At 42.7% G+C, this 21,479-nt stretch overlaps 1 protein-coding gene across 9 annotated transcripts in view; it reads left to right on the forward strand.

The window, feature by feature from the left end:
• tanc2b (tetratricopeptide repeat, ankyrin repeat and coiled-coil containing 2b) overlaps window positions 1-21,479 on the forward strand; it is a 141,044-nt gene that overhangs the window by 79,960 nt on the left and 39,605 nt on the right. For 5 of the 9 annotated variants that reach the window (XM_087174400.1, XM_087174392.1, XM_087174393.1 and 2 more), the window contains 2 exons: window positions 10,962-11,078; window positions 17,603-17,751. In XM_087174400.1, coding sequence (XP_087030526.1) covers window positions 10,962-11,078; window positions 17,603-17,751 — 266 coding nt within the window. Of the gene's footprint in view, window positions 1-10,961; window positions 11,079-11,783; window positions 11,881-17,024; window positions 17,228-17,602; window positions 17,752-21,479 lie in introns of those variants that run through there. The other 4 variants (XM_087174394.1, XM_087174397.1, XM_087174398.1 and 1 more) reach the window with 3 other exon arrangements.

Raw genomic sequence — 21,479 nt, forward strand, 5'->3', positions numbered from 1 at the left:
TGAGCATTCAATTGTCTTTGAGTGTGTGTGCGTGTGTGTATACGTGCATGTCTGTTAGAGTGTGTGTCTAAGCACAAGCTGTGGGTGGCTAATGGTGCTTGTTCTTGTTGTTGTGTGTCTCACTTTTCCTTCCAGAGCACAGCGTCATATGTAGCATACGGTTGCGTAAATGGGTTGAAGTTGGTGGGGGGAATAGTTTTCCCCCACACCATGCAGTCAGCAGCAGCAGCAGCAGCAGCGGCAGCAGCAGCAGCAGCAGCAGCAGCAGCTTGTTGTTGTGTACCAGAATCACCCTGTCATGTGCTGGGATGTGGTTCCTCCTTCCAGTTCCAGTGCTGCAGGCTGCCTGCCTCCCTGCCTGCCCGCCTCGTCCCAGGGGACTACTAGCTGGTGTGTGAACAGAACAAAATGTCTCAATAACACTGTCTGCCAGCAAAACACAAGCACCTCATCAGCAGCTGCTATTACTGGTCTCAGGTGAATGGTTTTTGATGAGGCGCCCACAGCCGGTTTTCGCACCACTTAGTATCACCACCTGGAGAGTGATTTGATGAGCTTAGCTTGTCAGCTGTCATTCAGACTGTATCGGGCAATGACACTAAGAACTTCAATTTCAGGGTGGTTAGATAGCCATGTTGATTGTGCTCATGGTGGAAGAATGTTTCCTGGTCTAAGGATCCCTCATGGAGTTATTTGAACCTGATGGAGCAGGGTGAATTAGGTTCCATCCACGGTGAGAGAGAGAGAGAGAGAGAGAGAGAGAGACGGCATCCTTCCAGTTACAACACAAGGATGTCAATATTATTTCTCTCTCTTGCTCTCTCTGGATGTTTTAGCTAAATGATGACTGTCTGACAAGAAGTTGTCACGCCTGAAGAATCTAAAGATAGCTCGGCAGAGACGAGCCTTTTTTCAGACCGCTGTAGAGCTTTTCATGAAGAATATAGGCTGCACTATACCCAGAGAAAATGTGTGGTACAGTATAACTGGTGAAATGGCTGATACAGTATGTTTTCCAAGGTTGCAATCCCTGCTTCTACCTGAGTTCCTCAAGTGTCTTGTCTTTGTCAGCGCCCAGTGACTTCATATTTATTCACAAGACAAATCAGTTAAACATGACTTTGAATTGCAGGCCTCTCAATTGATGTTGCCCACTTACCTGAAAATCAGCCAAATAAAACCCTTATATCCTCTGCAGTGGTTCAGAGTGATATTGATTTATATAATTGCTCAATTTCCCTCCCTTCCAATCCCCTGAGCCTGTGTCAGACAAATGGCTCGTAAGCCTAAGATGAGTTGTGAAATAAATATGACAGACCGTCTAAAATCCAACCTCCTTGGGTCACTTTTTTAGGCATCACTTATCCTGACCCACAGCATATAAAATGAGCCTGGTTGGACTAATATTAAGTGCCTCTAGAAAATTAATGTGGTGTTAATTTGCTAACTGGTGGATTATAGGCTATATTCACCATTTAGTGACAGTAAGGCTTCTGGGTTTCTGCCGGAGCTGCGCGACTGTTTCACCACTCAATCTTGATTACAAAAGCAGCCTGCTGGGTGATTCTATTGGCAGGTGGGCACAGTATGTACTATGCGTGACAGCCCGGTTATAAATCAAGCAGTGACGACACCACTGTCCTTTAAAACCCCTCACTTTCTTTCTCAGTGCAAAAGGTTAGAAGAGGAATCTAATTATCAGCTACAAGCTGGAGTTTTTGGAAACTGGTTGGAGGTGATCTCCCATCAGTCAGGTGATCCAGCAACTCTCACTCAAGCAAACGAGCCAATGTTTGCTGCTTCTGCAACAACTCCCTGGGATCTACAATTACAATCTTTTATTATGATGAGAGAAAATGCAGTCAGTGCTGCCATTAGCAAGATGAAGTCATCCTCTTGTGTTCTTGACCCCCCTCAGACCAAGCTCTTTAAAGTCAGCTATCTGTGCCAGGTAACAACCTGCAATTAGAAATCTTCCCCCAAAGCTTTCAAAACAGCAACCATATACCTTCTGCTAAAGAAATGCAACCCAGGCAGCGCCAACCTTAGCAATTACAGGCCCATCTGTAATCTCCCTTTCCTTGAAAAAAATTCTAAAGAAAGCCGTTTTAAACCACATACCCAGTCATTTAAATGACAACGGCATATTACTTCAGTTTTAGAATAGTTATCGCACCAACCATTGCACTGAAATAGCGCTGCAAAAAGGAATACAGAAACTGAGACTCATTGTTGTGCTAACAAAGTGGCTGTCCTTGGCACAGTGTTTGACACAGCTGATTATGACAGGACAGTTCGAGTGACAGTCTCGGGCAGTGTCCTTGTTTGATTTCCTTCATACGTGACTATGGTGTTCCATAAGGAACTCTTCTTAGCCCTCTGCTATTTTATTTATACACGTTCCCTCTCTGTAACATTGTCACAATGTCGTTTACCACTCTTATGCTGACGATCCACAATTTCATAATTTAGTTTTACCAGACAATCCCAATGCTCCGACCACATTAATGCACAGAGGTAAAGAAAAAACTTCAGAACGAAATGAGAAAAAAAGCGGTTTGATTTTCCTCTCATAGGACTCAGTTGAAAGAGATGAACTTCAATAAATATTCAGGCCATGATTCAAAGAATTAAGAGCGATTTTAGACTCAGAGCTGAAGCTTAATTTCAATTTGAACAAGATTATGAAAATATCTATTTGTTTTTAATCATCTTAGAAGCATGGCTGAATAATTTTGCTGGAGCTTTAACAAATCATCACATTAGTCCACTGTTTATGGGACTGTGCTCTGGTTCTTTTTACTTGTTTTGTAAATCTTGAAATGACCTACCACCCCCTTTTACCAAAGATTACCATATTATTCAACTCCCCCACTGTCTTGTTTCTTGAACATTCCCCATTTTTCACACAATAATACTGGAGAGGCTGCCTTTTGTGGAATAACTTGATCTTAGATTAGCAAATTTGCTCTGTATTTTTTTTCTTTTAATATCAAAACCCATATTTTTTTCCTCTGCATTTAATTTAGAATGAAATTATGTCCAGGGCTTTCATGTTTTTCCCTTTTGGTTTTACTTTTTAATCCCCCAGTGATAATTATTAATATCAATTAACATATTTTACTATTTTATTGGTAATGATTCTTCATCCCTTACATGAAGCATAGCAAAGAGCTACATCTTTGCATGAGAGCTGCTATACACAAAAAAAGTTACTGTTCCTATCTTACTACCCCCTTACAATGGTTGTTTTGTGGTTGCTTACATTTGCTATTATGTGGATATTTAGCAGTCGGCTACCTTCTGGAAAAAAAAGTGCAAAAGAGAAACCCGCAGTGTGCTATTAATAGCAATGATAATGATTTGCTTACAAAACAGAGCAGTGGGTTACATATACCACCTCAGTGCTTTCTGTGAATGCTGATGTTGGAGAGCTGAGCAAACATTTCTCTGTGGCGATACACACACAAACACACAGAGGCCTAAAGAAGTGTGTTATTGTGTGTGTGTGTTTGTGTGTCTGTGTGTCCATGCGTGTTCAAACCCTTACGGACTACTGCAGAGGACTGCACAACGACACCAGTCACAGTATTAACATTCACCACTTGTCTGTCTGCTGTTAAGTTATTTGCTCAGTCATTTCAGGGCGCTGAACCGCTATGAGGCATTTTGTCTGGATCACAGCCCTGACTTTGCATGGCTGCAATCAGTCTGCTAAATATGTCAACGGGATTACATAAGAGCAACAATTGATTACAGCTTTTGTCAGACATGAAAGAAATTTGGGGGGGGGCTTTGATGTTCATTTCATGTTGTGCTATAGATAGTGGAAGATTATCAGAAACATCGTAATCAGAAGCTTAATCGGAAGTCATCTAATGCTTTTTCCTCATTTATTGTCTTGATTTGAGTGCTTAACTGAATTCCTTAATTGAATAAGAGCAGAGAAACATGCAGCTCATCCTGATTTTTCTCAATGACGAGGGTGTGGTTGCAGGGAGGTTATAAATATCTCCACTAGGGGCTGAACTCCATTCGGGACAGAGGTCAAGACAGCCTTGCTATTATTAGGCCACTGTATCAAGTGGTGTCCTTGGCAATTATGCTACTTTCACTTTTCTTAAAGTGGTGTCATATTTAACTTTGCAGCTTGCTGGTGTCCCTTATCCTAAGGAGAGCTGTCCTCTGTTGTCTCCCCCTCTGAGGAGGGGGTATGTGAAAAGTTCAGAGACATCGCTCCGCCACCGAAGGAGCCAAACCATATGAGAAGAAAGCTAACAGTGTCGGAGCTGCTCAGTGTTAACAATAGCCGCTGTGCTTCTACAGCTGAGTCATGAGGGCAGAGTCCTTCAGGAATGAAGGGTTTGTTCACCGGAGTAGACAGCTGCCCAGAAAGCCTGCAGTATGGAAACACACGACAGGGATTTAGACCAGATATGGTGCTTTAAAAATAAAGCGGCTCTGAGCAAATAAATGGTCCAGTGTGGTACATCTTAAGAAAACAGAACATTATTATTCTTCCTCAAATAGTGTCAAGCTGGAGGACTCTTTTCAAACGATAACTATAAACAGCACATTCGATTAGCAGATTGATAAACAATGTTATAAAGAGCCATAAATGAAAAATCCGTACAGTCTGTAGTTCAATAAAAAAATGTAACCGGTAAGAATATTATTGGAAAACGCCTGGATCTCTGGATTTTCTAGTCTTGAATGTTCGGGAAGGATGTTCCATTGTGCCCCGGTGGGAAAAATCCACATCATGTTAGGTCTTGGGAGTTCAGTCTTAACGTCAAACAGCCTTAAAGGCCTGTGTGAGGACTGCTAACTATGTTTCTCTGTCAGGTTCTTCTCAAAACCTTTTAAAACCCAACTAAATTTCACATTGTTACTCTTGTTCCAAGACTGAAGTTCTGCATACAGATTCATGCCTTGTGAAAAATGTGTGTGATTTTTGAATCAATGGATGAACAGATCAGAATATACCTTCTGCAAAATCTTCTCCTCCGTAGATTTAGTTCCTCCAGATTAAACTGCTCATTTGTTGATGTGGCTTTGATGTCACTTGTATGCTACTGGTCTAATCCAAACCCAATAAGGTTATGTGAAATGTTGAATTAACAGCTTTTTGGGCGAGGGAGAGCTCGGCTAATGACCGTTCTTAGAACATCAGCCCCTCCCTCCAGCCTCTTAAAATTCTGCCTGTGCCTCACCTTGCTTGGCTAATCCTCCCAAGGCTGTAATCATAGATACACACGTGCGTGTGTGCAGACACACTCGCACACAGACACTCACACGCATACATAAAAGAGGGAGAGGCAGCCTGGCTAATGGACTTGCTGCTGACTGCCTCTGTTTCGAGGCTGCGACGGAACAGATCGCTGTGTAGCACAGCAACATCTGGTCTGCATTGTTTTGTTCAACAAGTCAACAAGACAAGCACACAAAATCATCAGAGGTCTCTGAGCCGGATAACTATATGCACATTGGGAACAAGCCTCTGGGTCATGCATAAAGACCGGTGAAATTAATATGAAACAGCACGTCTAAAGTCCTGAGTATCAAGTCCAGACTAAATATCAGCCACGTCTGTGTTTTGCTCTGTGTATTAAAAGAGCTGCAAAAGATGAAAAAGTTAATTAAATTTACTAAAAACGTTGTGTTTGTGTGCTTGCAACTTTTATTGCATCTCTTCTGACTTCATAAGCCGATTTATCGAGAATCTCCTTTGTTGTTTGAAAGATTAATGTCAAGAAAAATTCTTGACATTTTCAGAGATGAGCCATAATCAAATAAAAGTTTGTTAAATTAAATAAAATTTCCATCACGACTAAATAAAAAAGAGCATACACCTGTACATCATTCTGAAAATGGCTTTCAAGATTAATCGATTTTCAGTTCCACCACCTTATAATATTCAAAACTGTCCTTTATGATAAAGTCATAAAGGTTTAACTATGTCCTCCAGCTCTGTTGGAGAATGTGTTGTATGCAGGAACTCAAACGCGTAAAAGCCTCTTCATTGTCCTCGCATCCGTAAAGAAACTTGATAACGACCGCCTCAGCTCTCTCTGAGGCACCAGCAGACAAGAATAGCCACAACACAAAGGATCAGAGCCTCGGTTGCAGCAGCTTGTGTCTTCGAATGCTGAATTCCTTGAGTTGAGGGGACGAGGGGCAAGAGCTGGTCCTGTGAGGCAGCTCAGGGCCGTCAGTATGTGGAAGTCGCTTGATTACATTTGAGTAAACGTGTTGGGACCTTGAGGCTTTTAGCGGCGGCAAAATCACCCTCTCGCTGCGTTAGCACCACCATCTCCACCTCGGAAAAGGTGGACAAGACTCGTTTTCCTGTATTCTGCTTTTGTTGCCATAGCTACCAGGGCCGCGTGCTCGGTTTCTGTAAAGCTCTGCTTGGGTTGCAGACAGCTGGGCGATGTATGTCCTCACCCACATCATTGTTCTGTTTGTGTGTGTATGTTAATGCATGCATGTGTGGGCACCTATGTCTTTGTCTGAGTGGGTGCCTGAGGTCACATGTAACTGAGAAAGAACAGACGATGCTTCATTGCTAGAAAAATGTCTCTATTTACTGGTTTATCAGTCGCTTATCTGTAGCGAATGAGAGATTGTGCGCTGCATATTGGACTTTTTACTTCGTATTCAGATCTTGTCATTTATTTGTTGAAAACCCAGGTTGAGTCTGAAGGGAATGTCATGTTGAAAATAAACTTTCATATGCACAGCAGCCTGTGAATTTAAATCACAATATTGACTTGCTTTCTTATTTGTTGATCATTTCATCAAAGGGTGTGTGTGTGTGTGTGTGTGTGTGTGTGTGTGTGTGTGTGTGTGTGTGTGTGTGTACGCTGACAATCCTGGGAATAGAGATCATCTTTTTACATTTTCACATTGTCTTATAGCTTATTTGTTCTCACCAGTCCCCCCCCCCCACACACACACACACGCACACACATACTCTAATCTCATGTACACTTGCATACATGCCACATGCATATTCATATTCACACCCCGACATCCAGAGCATGTAACAAATATCTATTTCACGGCCACGTGCATCTGCACACACAGACTAGATATATTTATTCATAAGCTCATTAGAGGAGTGGATTTGCCTGCTGCCATCCATCACACTGTCACCCAACCTCAGCCTGGCACACAGTGACAACAGAACTGCAGGAGAGAAGTCCCTGGGATTTAGTCTCCTGGAGCCAGTGCTATAGAGGGGATTTACTCCAATAGACAGGCGCACTTCACCATTTTATAGAGGTGAGATCAGGGAGGCAAAAAAACAAAAGAAATGATAATCTCCCATTCACCATAGTTTATCCAAGAATTGATATTCTGGGGGAGGGGGTGAATAAAAAAAAATTTAAAAAAGGCATCTAGTCTATCAGCACAGACATTTTCAACTGGTGTTCAGCAGCATGAGAGGGTGAACTGTTGCTGTATATGAGGAGCTCCTGCAGACACTCTGTCACGTGAAGGCTCAGTCTGTCACTCTCTCCTTGTAGCTTGTTACAAGCTGTCGCAGGTACATGCAAACAAGCAGCTTATCAAAACAGGGCAGGACTGTGGTTCCAAAAAGAGCAATCAAACTCTGTGCCCCCTTTGCTTAATTGTGCCAAAGATTGTTCAGACATTTGTAGACTTCTTCAGTGACCTACTTCTATTTTCTACTGAAGGTCTCTACTAATTCCCATTTACATTCACTGGCTCGTATACACCAGCTTTTCTTAATTGTTTAATTAACAGAAGACTGAAATTCTCCTCAAACATACACACAAGTTCTCTTTTTTAATGAACAAGCTAAAAATTCAATGTGGATTCACCATCTTTGACCAGTCAGACAAATAATTTAGGAAAAAGTAAAAAAGAAAAAAAAAAGAAAAAAAAGTCAAAATCTGCCATAATTAATTAATGAATAATTAAGTAGATAAACAAACAACTTCAGTAAATTGGGGTAGGGAAATAATTATGGATACATAATACATAATTATTAATTATGTATTGAATAATTGATTTTAATCATCCTCAGTCCTGCCTTCCATACATCACAAGTTAATTAATAAAAGTTCATTTTTATGATGGATACTTCTCCTATCTTAACTTGTAAAACATTTACACGTCATTTAAAAGCAGGATCTCTGAGTCGCTTGTCAGCGTGTTTGTCAGGCAGAATATATCAAGTATGTCTCTGTCAGAGCTTCTGTCATGGCAGTTGATCCAGTCGTGGATAACTCGGGTCCCTTCCTCCTCTTGGCTGTCAGTTGGAGTTTCTCACTGTGGCATCTGTGCTGGCTCACTTCCTAGATGTGGTCAATTACCAGAGTCTTCTCCAGACCATACCAACACAGCATTAACAGCGTGTGGCAAGTGAACACATCGACTTCACACACACACACACACACACACACACATCTCTGATAGAGTACTTTCTTTTTTCCTCTGCCAAAGTGGATTTAGTTTTTGTTTGTTTGACTGCGTGCATGTGAGTGAGCAGAGCGTCTCAAAGCTCGACAACAGATTTGAGTGATTTTGGTTGAAAGTTAGATTGTGGGAAAAGGAAGAAGTTATTTGTTTTTGGTGCAGATCCGGATCAAGAAGCAGATTTTTTTTCAAGGAAATCTTATAATTGCAAAACATGGCGCTATTAAACATTACAACTGTTACACTTACCTGGCACTTCTATTACATTATTTGTCAGTATAACATCTGTCTGTCGTTGGTTCAACACTTTGGCTCTGACTGAAAAACCTTAGTAACTATTGGATGTTTTAACACTTAATTTAGTCAATAAGTAATTTATTCACCAAATACTGACCAAATACCTGCAAAATTATTGACGCTAATCCACTATGCTAACATGCTATACTGAGATGGTGCCAATGGTAAACACTACGCCTGCTTCACCTAAACATCTAAGCATTGCCACTGTGCGCGTGTTAGCAAGCTTAACATTTAGCTCAAAGCATCACTGTGTAAATGACTGTCTAAGTACATCCTCACAGAGCAGCTGGCATGGCTGTCCACTCTTTGTCTTGTGCAGATAAAATGTATGTAATAAAAGTATTACATGCTCCCTTATGGGTTGAGATATTCTACCGCTAACATACAGTATAAAGCTCTTTAAAACACATTGAATTGCTAGTAATTGGGGGGGGGGGGGGGGGTAAGTATAAAACAGAACATGACTTAGTTCCTGAAAAGTTGTTATTGTGAAGACAGTGGGCTTTGGACAGTGATGGTATCTGCCTTTATGTAGATTTGGAAGGATGGAGATTGAATAGTTTTTTTAATAATTAATATTTGTTCTTGAAATAGCAAGTTTGGAAGGTTTTGCAGTCTCGGTGGAGGTGGAGGTACTTTCTATTATACTGTACATATGTTTTATTGTGTGTATTTCATTGACCAAAAGTCTGTGCCGCTGCACTGTGGTCTGATGGATCCTATTTCTCCCGGTCTTCACATAAACTACTGTATATAGACAGAGATATACTCTGTCTACAGCTCTCCACCCATTTTATACACACTCACTCACACAAACATACATGATACTAGCATTAACTGTAACACGAGCCTTTAAACAAAAGCGGTAAAGAGCCTGTTCGTCGTTGCTTGAACATATGTTTCAGCTGCTGCTCATGACTTCCTGCTCATTACACTCTGCTTCAGCACAGTATTGCTGCACCGGATCGCTTTGGACATGTGCATTCACCCACAGTAAGAATGGTTAACAGTTGCAGCATACAGTACATAATCTATTTTAAACCCTTATTTAACCAGATTAGTCAGTGAAGAACAAATTATGCTTAGTTCCTGCCCATCCCAAAGCCCCACAAGTACCAAAAAGAAAAAAAAAACCCAAAAGATTGGATTAAACCAATGAGCCTTGCACATGGTTTAGTTGATATTAGCTGAATGTCTTTGCACAATTGGGCCTGCGTTATAACTCCATCACAGTAGATATTACAAGAGAGTGAGAGCTTTATCAGAATTATGTCCTGGTTCCTGCTGAGGTGGTCACTCCTGGAGTTTTATTTGGCTCCATTACCAAGATACTCAGTGCGACCAAGCCTGGCATTTTGATGTTAATCAAACAGACTGGGTGTAGGAAGCTTTATGGTGGCGTTATATTTCAAACACAATCATCCTTGCAAAGTTACTAACTGAAGAATTACTCCCAATGGTTTTGTTTGTCTTCTCGTGTGTGTACAATATCAGTATAATGACTCCTCTCCTCTGCTTTGTGAATGGAAGTCTGTACAGTGACTAGTGGAGTTGCTACTGCTGCCACAATGTATGCACTCACGATACTATAAGTGGGTCTGGGTAACAGGTACTTTGACTCCCTGTACCACGTCCAAGAACCCAGAAAAAGATGGTGTCACATCCACCATTTCTCTGAACCTCATGTTGGGGGGGGGACTCATTTCATGTCTCAGACCTTGTGCTCGACTCAGGCGCGAGGACATTCCCAAAATGGCGGTCATTTGCATTCTTTGTGTGATTATGTCATCGGACAAACAGGCACAACATCTTTTCAGGTGCATGTTGTTTGCTGCTTCGCGAGCGTTGCGAGGTAAATCTAGGCCCGTACAGAGGAAATACGGTGATTTCAGTGGTGTGTTGAGATTCTGCTGGTGTATTGGTTGGCCCTAGTCCACTACCTGATTGGTCACGCTGCTTGTTTACTCATGCTTTAGCTTTATTTGACCCAAAGCAAATACAAAGCTGCCTCAGAGAGCCTTCAGGATGTGTTCATTTTATCAGTGTGCCGCTTCAAGTAAGCTCTCTTTCTTCCTCCCTGTCTGTCCTGTCCCTGTCGCTCCTCTCTTTATTGTCTTCTTCCATCTCCCTGATCTGTGTGTGTGTTTTTCTGTGTGTTTGTGTGTGTACGTGTTGTCTCCTTCTCTATATGTGTGTATGCTTTCTGCTCCCAGCCCCTCTGCGGAAAGCAAAGTTTGTGGAGAGCCCTCGCATTCCACAATCAGAGCTTGGCTCCCCTACATACACCTCCACCACTGCCAAGAATCCAGACCTGGACACATACTGCCCTGGTAAGTTTTTGGCCAGCTCATCCCTCATTTTGTTGTGTTACTTTTTTGCATGTTCCATGTCTGTAAATGCAGCAGAGAGAGAGAGAGAGAGAGAGAGAGAGGCGGAGAGTGATGGGGACAATGTATAGTTCTTTCCAGTTATTGTGCCAGCTGCCGTAAAGAAGAAAACATTGCTAAGGTCATTGATGAAATAGCTTTGCTGGTGCCCACAGTGTCAGTCCTCATCGCCTCCTCCCTCTCTGTCTCTCTAATCCTCCCTCGCTGCTTTCTCACTCTGCTCAGCTTCTCGGACGCAGAGCTCGTTTAGGTGCCGCCGCTGTTTTCTGTTCACAGTCGGCGGTTGCTCTGTAATCCTGCAGACGGTCCAGATTTCCCTCAAACCCCCCCTCGTATCTATCCCTGTCAAAACCCCCTCTCTCACCCTTTTGCCCCCCCCCCCCCCCCCCCCTCCCATTCAGGGAGGACAGTAAAGCAGGTCACTCGAGGATAGCGCTCTGCTGAGATTTGGTTCTAGTATATCTGCTTTCTCATCTCGCCTCTCCTCTTCCTGTTGCCACTGAGAAACGCAGTGTAAGCTTCCCGACGTGTCTTGTTGGCTCGACCTCTGGTGGCTGTGTGGACTTCTCAGCAGAGCAGGACAAATGCTGCAACACCCCTCAGTTGGATGAAGACATAAGGGAACTACTGATGGGTCTCAGGCTTTGACTGTTGTAACTTAGGAGGAAAATGGTGGACAGGGTGCTACCAGCTTTCTCCGTCTGCCAGCCTCTACTGCTGAGTCTCTGCTCAATGGGAGCTCTAAGTAGGTGATCTGTCTATAGAGACATACATGAATATATTTTTATGGATAATATGCAGATACTAGATAGTATGCAGTACATTAGCATAAAACCTCTAGCTTTAGCACCTGGATTTCTGTTGAATCTCATGGATGGAAAAACTGTTGACCCTGGCTTTACTTTGCATCAACCCTGTGAAACCGACTGTGGAATAACCTTATCAGTTGCGATGAGCTCCTGCAGATGTGACATATCAGGGTTGAAATTGTAATCTCTGCTGCCATTGAGGCAGGAAAACAGTTGATTACAAACAGGAATTCTTCTTGAATTGTCTTCCTGTCTGTCTATGCAATAACAACTCGAGCTGGAGAGGAACCAGGAGGGCTGGGATGAGTTTTCATGGGTGACGACTCGCACCTCCCCGGGTGGACAGATGGACATCTGAGCTCTTAACAAGAGCTCCCTGGCATGAGTAGCAGCAGGGCCGTGACTTAAAACATCTGATCACATGCCAGTCCACACTCTGCTGCTGACACTGTCTGTTTGCCTGGAAGGAAGTCAGGTATCAGCTGATTTTTATGGCCTACAAAGAAATTTGTGGGGTCATAAATATGGTTTGTGAATATTTTGTGAGATAGCTCGTAAAATTCACAACCGGCCATCCTCCATATATTATGTAGAGAAAGCTTTTCTAATGATGGTAGAGCTCAACCTTCTTACAGTACATACACAGGCTAGGTGTGGACACACTCAATAACAATAACCATATATAGTGGATTTAACTTTGAGTTAAGTCTGACTGAAATCACATTATTTTTACGAATAATGTTGTTATTATTATTATTATTATTATTGTTATTATTTTGCTTACTATTGATTATTAGTAATAATTTTGATTTTAAACCTCTTGTCAGTGGTTTTTTAATTAATTAATAACAATTAATTGATTGATTGGCTGTATGCAATCGAATGGAAAAGTAATGGGGCGCCATCATGAGACCAAAAAAATGAAAATATGAATTTCCCCACTTTGGTTTGCACATTAGATTTATAGAGCAGATATATACAGTGTACTGTAGAGGGGGAAAGAAAACACACTTAAAATAGTGCATCATTTCTGCTTGACTCTTATACAGGGCAGATAAAACCATCACAAACACATTAAGATACACAAAATACTATACTATAACACTTAAGATAAGCTTACCTTGAAGTGCCAAATGTTTACAATTCAACAGTCACATAACGTCAACATGAAAATATGCTGGATAACAGAAATAATTAAGAAGAAAATTATAAGACCAAAGAAAAAAATGTATCTTAAAGAACCTCAGGATCAATATTCAAGATTCATGATACAGTTAATTTTCTGAAAATTCAATTACGACACTCTTTATGGATGAAGTAACAAGATAATGTGTGTTTTTGGTTGTTCTAGTTAATGAAATACCTGACATATCAAATATCTTCTACGACCATAACGCAGTACTGCTCATTGATTTGCAACGTTGCTCACAATAGCCAGAAAGTTTCTTTTGTAAAGTCTCTACTTGTATTACACACCAGCATATCGCCCACTCCTAACCCAAACCTGGTGACCTAAGTCCTAGCATGCTTTTATATTTGAAACATCTACGTGTTGTTGTGTAGATAAGATCAATACTGTGCACATGAGGAATGTGAAATTCACTCCTCTCATCTCTTGATCAGTCCTCTACTCCCTGTTTTCTTGGTGATGCCTTAGCCTGTGCATACAAACACTATCTGTGCTTTTATGTTCAATGTTATTCATATTTTCCTTTGACCCGAAACTCTAAAATAAGTGTGATTCTACCTTGTTTTCGCTTCCTTTAGTTGTCAACAGCAATTCTGCAAAATTAATTTTCACCTTCTGATCAGTGTGTGTGTCACCTCCTCTTGAAGTGTTCTTCACTTTGCATCTTTATCTATTTAAGAAATACGGTTGGGTTGCTTTGGGGATCCTGTCATCATTTGTAAATGAGTATTTTCTCTCTGTGGAGTTAAAATTCCCCGGTATAGGTGAAACAGGAAGCCACCACACAGTGTGTGTGTGTGTGTGTTTACCTGCAGCCCAGGCCTATTAATACCATCTCCTGTCCTGTCCAGTCCCCTGCCTGCAGCACACATGCTTCCCTCTCCCCTCTCTCGGTGCGTGAGGGCAGATCTGTGGACGGCCGGGGAGAAACAGATGCGCTTGCACAGAAACACATTCCTAGCTGCGCGCAAAGATAGTTGCTATGGCAACCATCTGTCTCCTTCGCAGCTCAGGAATCCAATGGAGAGGACTGTGTGTGTGTGTTAGTGTGTGTGTGTGTGTGTGTGTGTGTGTGTGTGTGTGTGTGAGAGAGAGAGAGAGCAATAAGAGATGTGTTTTAAGCTTATTATTATTATTTAAGCATATATTCAAATTTGATCATTAAGGATCTCATGTTGGTGAGAAACACCTGGAGTTCCTCTCCCAGCAGGTGTTATGTTCTCAGTGCTGACATGAAACTTTGAAGCCAGATTAGATATAGTGACTTCAGTAAGAGTCTTAATTTGTATTTAAAGAACAAAAAGTAGAGCTTCAAACTAAGAAATTAATACATACATTATGATAATATGTGTATTCCCTTTGATAGTAACTGTTAGTGTTGGTTACATTCAGAGGAGGGTTTAAAGGTCCCATATTTTATAAAGTGAAATTTCCATATCTTTTTTGATCATAAAGCAGGTCTAGGTTCTATATTAATACTGTGAAAGTATCAAAGCCTCAGTCCACAGAGAAATGCACACAGCCTGTATTCAGAAACTGAGCCTTAAAACCAGCCGTCAGGACTTCTGGAACTTTGTGATGTCACAACATACAAACACCAGGGAGGCTCAGAGCCTCCTCTATCCTGATTGGCTCGCTGACCTGTTGTAACTACAGCTCCAGAGAGAAGCCTGAGAGAGGAGATGTAAAACTACATTGAGGTGGTTTTTGATTCTTAAAACTACAAATATATCTTCTTATGGATAAGATAAGTAAAACACTAACAATAAAACAATGGAAAAGTGTAAAATATGGGACCTTGGGAACAGATGTGGGTGAGAGTGGATGAAATTGAAGAGCTGTGATCCTATCAAACATTTAAGGTTTGATTGTGTTTGACAGCCTCATGATTACAGTGCAGTCACCCAAACAGCTGTGTCTTAGCCGTGTTGTTTGACCGTGTTATAGGTTTTTTTTTTTTTTTTTGGAGTGTGACAGTTTAAGGATGTACAAAGGGATAGCCTATGTTTAGCTCAAGGGAGTGACTGTGGGCTCCAGCATCCAGATTAGAGATTTTCCTCCAACATCAAAAGAAACACAGACAAACTGCTTGCCACTGCACAGGGTTGTCCAACTGCTGGCTGCGACAGAGAAGCAGTAGTAAGAAGCAGAAAAAAACGTAAAAAAAAAAAAAAAAAAGGAAGGGAGGGCAACTAAAACAGATACAGCACCAGCAGAGACAAAGAGATGAGTGAAAGGGACAAACCCTCACACGGAGGCAGCAAAGAGACAGACAGAGCCCCTGTTTGATCACGGTCACAGCCGCAAAAACCCCCCAGGAGCAGTTGACTAATCAGTGCTAATGTATTCACTGCTTACTACTACCAGTCTGTCAACTGGGAAGCCTTCGCTGCCTCCATGTCCAGACACACAGGCACACACACGCTGCAGCTATCACACACGGAACACATACATGAGGCTCAGTGGACAGATGTTTTTGCTTCGGTTTTGCCTGCAATTTTCCCTCCTCGATGGCTGTGTGCATGTCAGCTGTTCCCTGTGATATTGGCTGAAAGGAGGCGGACGAGTAAATTCCATCTACCTTCATCCTCTCCATTACTGCGCTCTACCTCCGGGAATGCTCTGGGATTCAGTGACCTTGAAGGCCCTCATAAATGTATTCTGCTCCATATATAAAGTGTATCCAGCTGCATTACTGAGCAGCCATATCAATCTCATCAGAGCTCATACGTAATTAGCTGTTTTGGACCTAATGTGCTGTGATTACCTCATTATTGGTTGCCGCTCTGTGTGTTTTTCTTTATTGAGGCACAGCGATATGTCATCTCCATTTGCTTCAAAGCTTTTTTCCCCTCCCCTTTGAAGATGCCCATCTTCCTTACTCACTCAGAGAGAGTTGGAGTAAATCTAATGAGGATCCTGACAGTTGTGCCTCGCCTTTTCTGTCCGTGAGAGAATGCAGAGGGGAGCCCGGGCTTTAGATCGCCTGTCTGTAGGTCTTTGAATAGACTTGCGAGAGGCTACAGGCTTTTTAGACAAGCTGTCTGTCTTCAGAGAGGTGACGTGGCGGCAGGGACTGTCTAATGGTTTGTCAGTCAGGACTTGGCGCAGCTACCTGCCAGTCCTGTCCGACCTGCCCTGCAGGAAAACGAGCGAGGAGAGGTGAGGAGAGGGAAAACTGGTCCTGCCGCTCGCTGTCTCTGTCTCGCCGCTGTTTATTTAAACACCGGCAATCTCGTTGTGTTGGCTTCAGTGTCCTTAATGTCCGGGCCAATTCAGAGGTTTATACATCCAATTACAGCTGTTTGTATTCAGCCAGTAGTTACTCTTTTTACAACCAGCAGGGAGAGTAATTAGTGAAAGCTTCAGCCCTGAGAGTCACACTCTGGTGAATAAAGTGGAATCGAATTGAAATTGATATAGAAGGCACCTCTAGGGTGTTATATTCAGGTGTTATTGAATAACATGACACCACCGATGACGGTTTGTTATGGGTAGAGAGTAACCAGGCAACTGGGCGAGAAGATGAGGTCATTAAGGGATTTTTTGTTTTGGATCCTGGTGCAAAGTTAGCAAATGAAATCCCTCAGCTCTACGAGTGTGTGTGTGTGTGTGTGTGTGTGTGTGTGTGTGTGTGTGTGTGAGTGTGTGAGAGAGAGATTTTTGATCATCTGATCATCCCGCGGGCTCACCCTGGTGTTTTCTTTTCTCTCTTTAGCACTAGTAGTCTTGTGTAAACAGGATAGAGAGGTGGATACACACCCACTTTGTCTTAAAAAGTCACACAGTCTCTCTCGCTCGCTCTCTCTCTCTCTCTCTCTCTCTCACTCACACACACACACTCACAGGTGAAGGGCGTATCTCATTACGTCACACAAGCTGCAGTGGTGATGAGTGGTGCGGAAGGAGTTGTCGTCAGTGTAGTAGTCTTTTGTTAGTCGGCGTGGAGAGGGTTTTTTTTTTGTAAACACTTTGAAAGGATTATTGTAAGTTGTGGCTGAGTGGATTTTGTGTGGAGTTTATGTAAGAAGACACTTCAACCAAAAATGTCCAGCTGTGGAGGAATGTGTCTTTAATGCTACGGCAAAACTCAGGTAGGGTGTTTCATTTCGTTGTCCTGAACGAGCTGCTCTGTGTATCCTGTGTGCGGGTCTGTTGTCGCTGCTGTGGTTTATGCCAAACAAGCTCAGCAAATACTGTGTGTTTAGAATTTCCAGCTAAAGAGGACTTGAAACTGACGTATTTAAAGGATGTTTTGTTTTTTATTTTTATGAAAAGAGCTAAAAAAGCCGCTGTACTGTTTCTGCCCACTGCTGACACACATTCTTTCTCTCTCTCTCTCTCTCTCTCTCTCTCTTTCCTCTCTCTCTTCTGTGCCGTCCTCTCTTGTCTTCTCTCTCCCCTACCTCCTTCCTCCACCACCACCACCACCTCCTCCTCCTCCTCCCTACATCTCTCCGCCTCTGCAGGGGAGTCAAGCCAGGAGCTGGGCCCCCCTCCGTCGGTGGATGAGGCAGCCAACACATTGATGACGCGCCTGGGTTTCCTTCTGGGAGACAAAGTGAGTGAGGGGCCAGCCGGCACCCAGTACAGCATGGAGGAACCCGAGGCAAGACAGGTAATAGTCTCACTAGAGAACTGGACACACCCCCACCCCCCCACCCCCAATAACCAAATCTGCTTTGAGGACAGGACAAGCAGATTCATTCTTGTCTGCATTTCTGGTCAGTCTGAGTCAATTGTCTCGGGTTGAGTAAGATAAAGAATTGGTGCCAAAAAAAACTTGCTATTGATATGCTTTATCCTAATCTAATATTGTGTATGTGATTCTGACACATTTCAATTGTGAGCGATTTTGTTGTTGAATAAACAGGCAATCGTCTGATTCGATCTGTTTTGACATTTATCTCCATAATATCGTTGTTTACACTCGGACTTGACAGATGTTTAGAAGCCAGGATAGCCAGATGAAAAGACTTCTCTGTAAATTGCCCTCAGACACCACGGTCGACTTCAGGAATTTATCAGCACCTCTCCGTCAAACATCAGATATCTCCCCGTCTAATTAGATTTTTATATAACAAAAACTCTTTAATTATTTATTTCCCAGAGTGCTTTAAAAATGTGCTTATTGAACACAAGTTTCTGGGGGGTTGACGTGAGGCAGGTCAGGCGCGATGTTTCTCTCCTGCACGGTAACCTTTCTGTTCGTGAATCTGGCAGTTGTGCAACAAAACAGCTCCTGGCACAACGGGCCTGCTCTAAGCTCTGTAGCAGATGCCCTGGTTTCTCTACCTAAACCTGATTTGACGGGTATGAATTTTCCAAGCCAGGGGAGAAAAACAGTTGTGGTGGGAGAGAGCGAGAGCGAGAGTGAGAAAACGGGGAGGGGAAAAGGGGGCGAACCTGTTGCTGAAGCATTTCAAGCAGGCCGAGGTATGGGTTTGCACTAAAGCAGTGTGGATAAGCGATTAGACTGATGGCCTGCCTGCGCTTGATGTGAGCGCTGCTGTAGCAGTGGGGGTGTATAAATTGAGAGAGGTTTATTCAAGCGGCTCTTTTTAGAGACGTGACTCATACTAGCACCCTGTTGCATCGTGCACACAGCAGAAACTTATTATGCTAGATATCTGCCTCAAATACTGTTCTCCAGATTGCAATTTTCGTTTGATTCATTAACCACCAAGAATGACGAGGCTTGCCTTCAGACACCATCTATTAGCAAAATAAGCCGTAGTTTTTCTAATTTACTTGGCATTTACTAGCTTTCAATGGACAGCAGATATTACAGTACTACAGTAGAGTCACATCTGATATTGCTAATGCAGCAGTGATGCTGAAAGTCTTAATCTTTGTCATCATGACCAAGTTACCGCAGTTAACCAACAGTGAAGCCAGGCACATAACAACATACTTAAAAATGAAATAGCGACCACATCATATCTCCCGACCCCCATTAGAGATGGTTAAATTCCTACAATAGGCGATGTCTTTGCTGCAAGACCTCACCAGCTGATGGAACAAGGTGACCTTAACTCGCGGTGAGTGCAGTTAATTGCCTTTCATACTCTCGTGCTCTCGCTCCCTGAATAGACACAACGCTCCAAGTTCAATCCAATCCCCGTGTGGCATTTAAGGTCAGACCTGCACAAGGCGAGGTTCATTACCGCAGCAGATACAGCCGCGGCAACGCAATGGCCTCGTCGAGCTCCAGAGGTTTATCTGTGTATCCACACGCGTGTGTGTGTGTGTGTGTGTGTGTGTGTGTGTGTGTGTGTGTGTGTGTGTGTGTGTGTGTGTGTTTGTTTTGCGTCTGGGTCAAAGCTCCTGTAAACATGACACATGAGCGGTGCCATCCATGACGAGGGCAGAGGTTAGCAGTGACTGAAAGGGCCTGAACAACGGTTTCTCCTTCTCTCACTCAATCAGTTGTACACGCTCTTGGCAGAGCTCGGAGGCCGTGTGCCATAATGGACGGCGTGTTGATTAGTTTACACGTGTCACAGTTTATAATTCAGCCACTAAAGCCAGTTGTACTGTGCGACATACGCTCGCTGGCCACTTTATCAGATACACCTAAAGAATCTAGTGCAATCCAGTGCAGCTCTGCCTTATATTCTACCTTTACTCAGCTTTCCTGTTTCTGAGAGGTGTTCCTTCAACTACTCACTTATTACTGAGGTCAGAGCTGGTGGTGGTGTAGTACTGGGCTGCATTACATTGAAACGTGTTTCTAATATTCTTCCCCCCTTGTGTTTGCTGGGAAAAACATTAGAAACACCTCAATATAATGCCATCCAGTTCAATCCCACTGCAAACTACGACCTCCATAGTAAATGTACTGTTAAATTAACATACCTGCTAAACACGAGTGTGGTAGCATTGTCATTGTGAGAATGTAAGCTTGAAGATTAGCTTTCAGCTTAGTCTTCCTGCTTGATCATTTATGAAGCAAAAATGTTGCGGTTGATGTTTCCTGGTTGTAGCTTCTCATTCTTCCTTTGTTCAGTTCAAAGTTTCTATTTTCTGGCATTTTATTGATGAAATTATTGAATGATTAATCGGAATTGTTCGCAAAAATAAAAAGGAAATGATCTATCTGCATTAATGTAGTGCTTTTTATACAAAAAGAAAAAAACCTCCCTTATTCCCCCCCTCCCACACACACACACACACACACACACACACACACACACATACAGCTTCCTAATGGGAAAGTGGTCCAGCGCAACAAGCGGTCTCAGCCTTATGACTCCACTGTACATAGTGGAGCCATGCGGGCTTGGCCAGTCTGGATCAATTGGGGATTGGTTGTCTCGCTCAAGGACACTTTGACATGAGGGCAAGAGGAGCTGGGATCAACCTGTGATTAATTGACGACCTGTTCAATCTCCTGAGCCACAGCCGCCCCAACAGATAATTGACGGATCAATCAATGCTGAAAAGAATCATTGGTTACAGCTCTGTAGCCTGTCTGTAAACATGTATGGGTGTGTGTATCAGCACAGTGTCCCTGCAGATTAACCTACACTAGAGTTTCGCCTGAGCACGACTTCACCCCCTCCCGTTCTCTCTGTGTTTGCCCCGACCCGAACTCATCAACAGCAGCGTTAAGGAGAGACCTCCGGGTGTTTGTGTGTTTCGGTGTCTGACACACATATTTAATCACTTGGCATCCCTGTTTCTCTTGTGCCTTTGTATACATCAGTGGATGCTGCATGCATGGATCTTTTTAGTATGTGTGCCTGTGTGTTTGTGTGAGAGTGCATCTGTGGGTGTTCGCAGCAGCAGATTAGACGCAGCCGTGTTTTTGTTTTGTCCCCTGTGGTCTCTTGTCTTCTAACCTGAGCTGATGCAGAAGAGGGTCACTGCGGGGTGCCAAAACAATGCTGCGACTGGAAGGAACATGCATTCAGCGTGTATGAGAGTTCAGTTTTATCTTCTTTTTTTTTATTATTTAACTCAATTGTAGTCATGGCAATCAAGAGAAAAATATGAATAAAAATAGGGCTGTCAGTTAGGACAAAATACTGAAACTATTTTCAACAAATCATGTTATTTATTGATTATAAAATCCAATAGTTTACACTTCCAGTGTTTTTTTTTTGAAGGTTTAATATCCACAATAAGGTACATTTGTGGTTTCAAGAACCAAAAACCATCCCAATGTAGTTTTACATCTCCTCTCTCAAGCTTCTCTCTCTATCAACGACAGGCCGTTGAGCCAATCAGAAGAGAGGAGGCTCTTCTGATTGGCTGACTGTTTTCTGAGTTATCTAATAAGAATATAAAAACTCAGAGAAACCAAGTCCTGTAAGGTTGGATGGTGGGTTCAGGTGGGCGGGG

This window comes from Seriola lalandi, unplaced genomic scaffold (assembly GCF_002814215.2).
Source record: "Seriola lalandi dorsalis isolate HSWRI2012SDOR001 ecotype SW California unplaced genomic scaffold, Sedor1 jcf7180002054346, whole genome shotgun sequence".
Taxonomy (NCBI): Eukaryota; Metazoa; Chordata; class Actinopteri; order Carangiformes; family Carangidae; genus Seriola; species Seriola lalandi.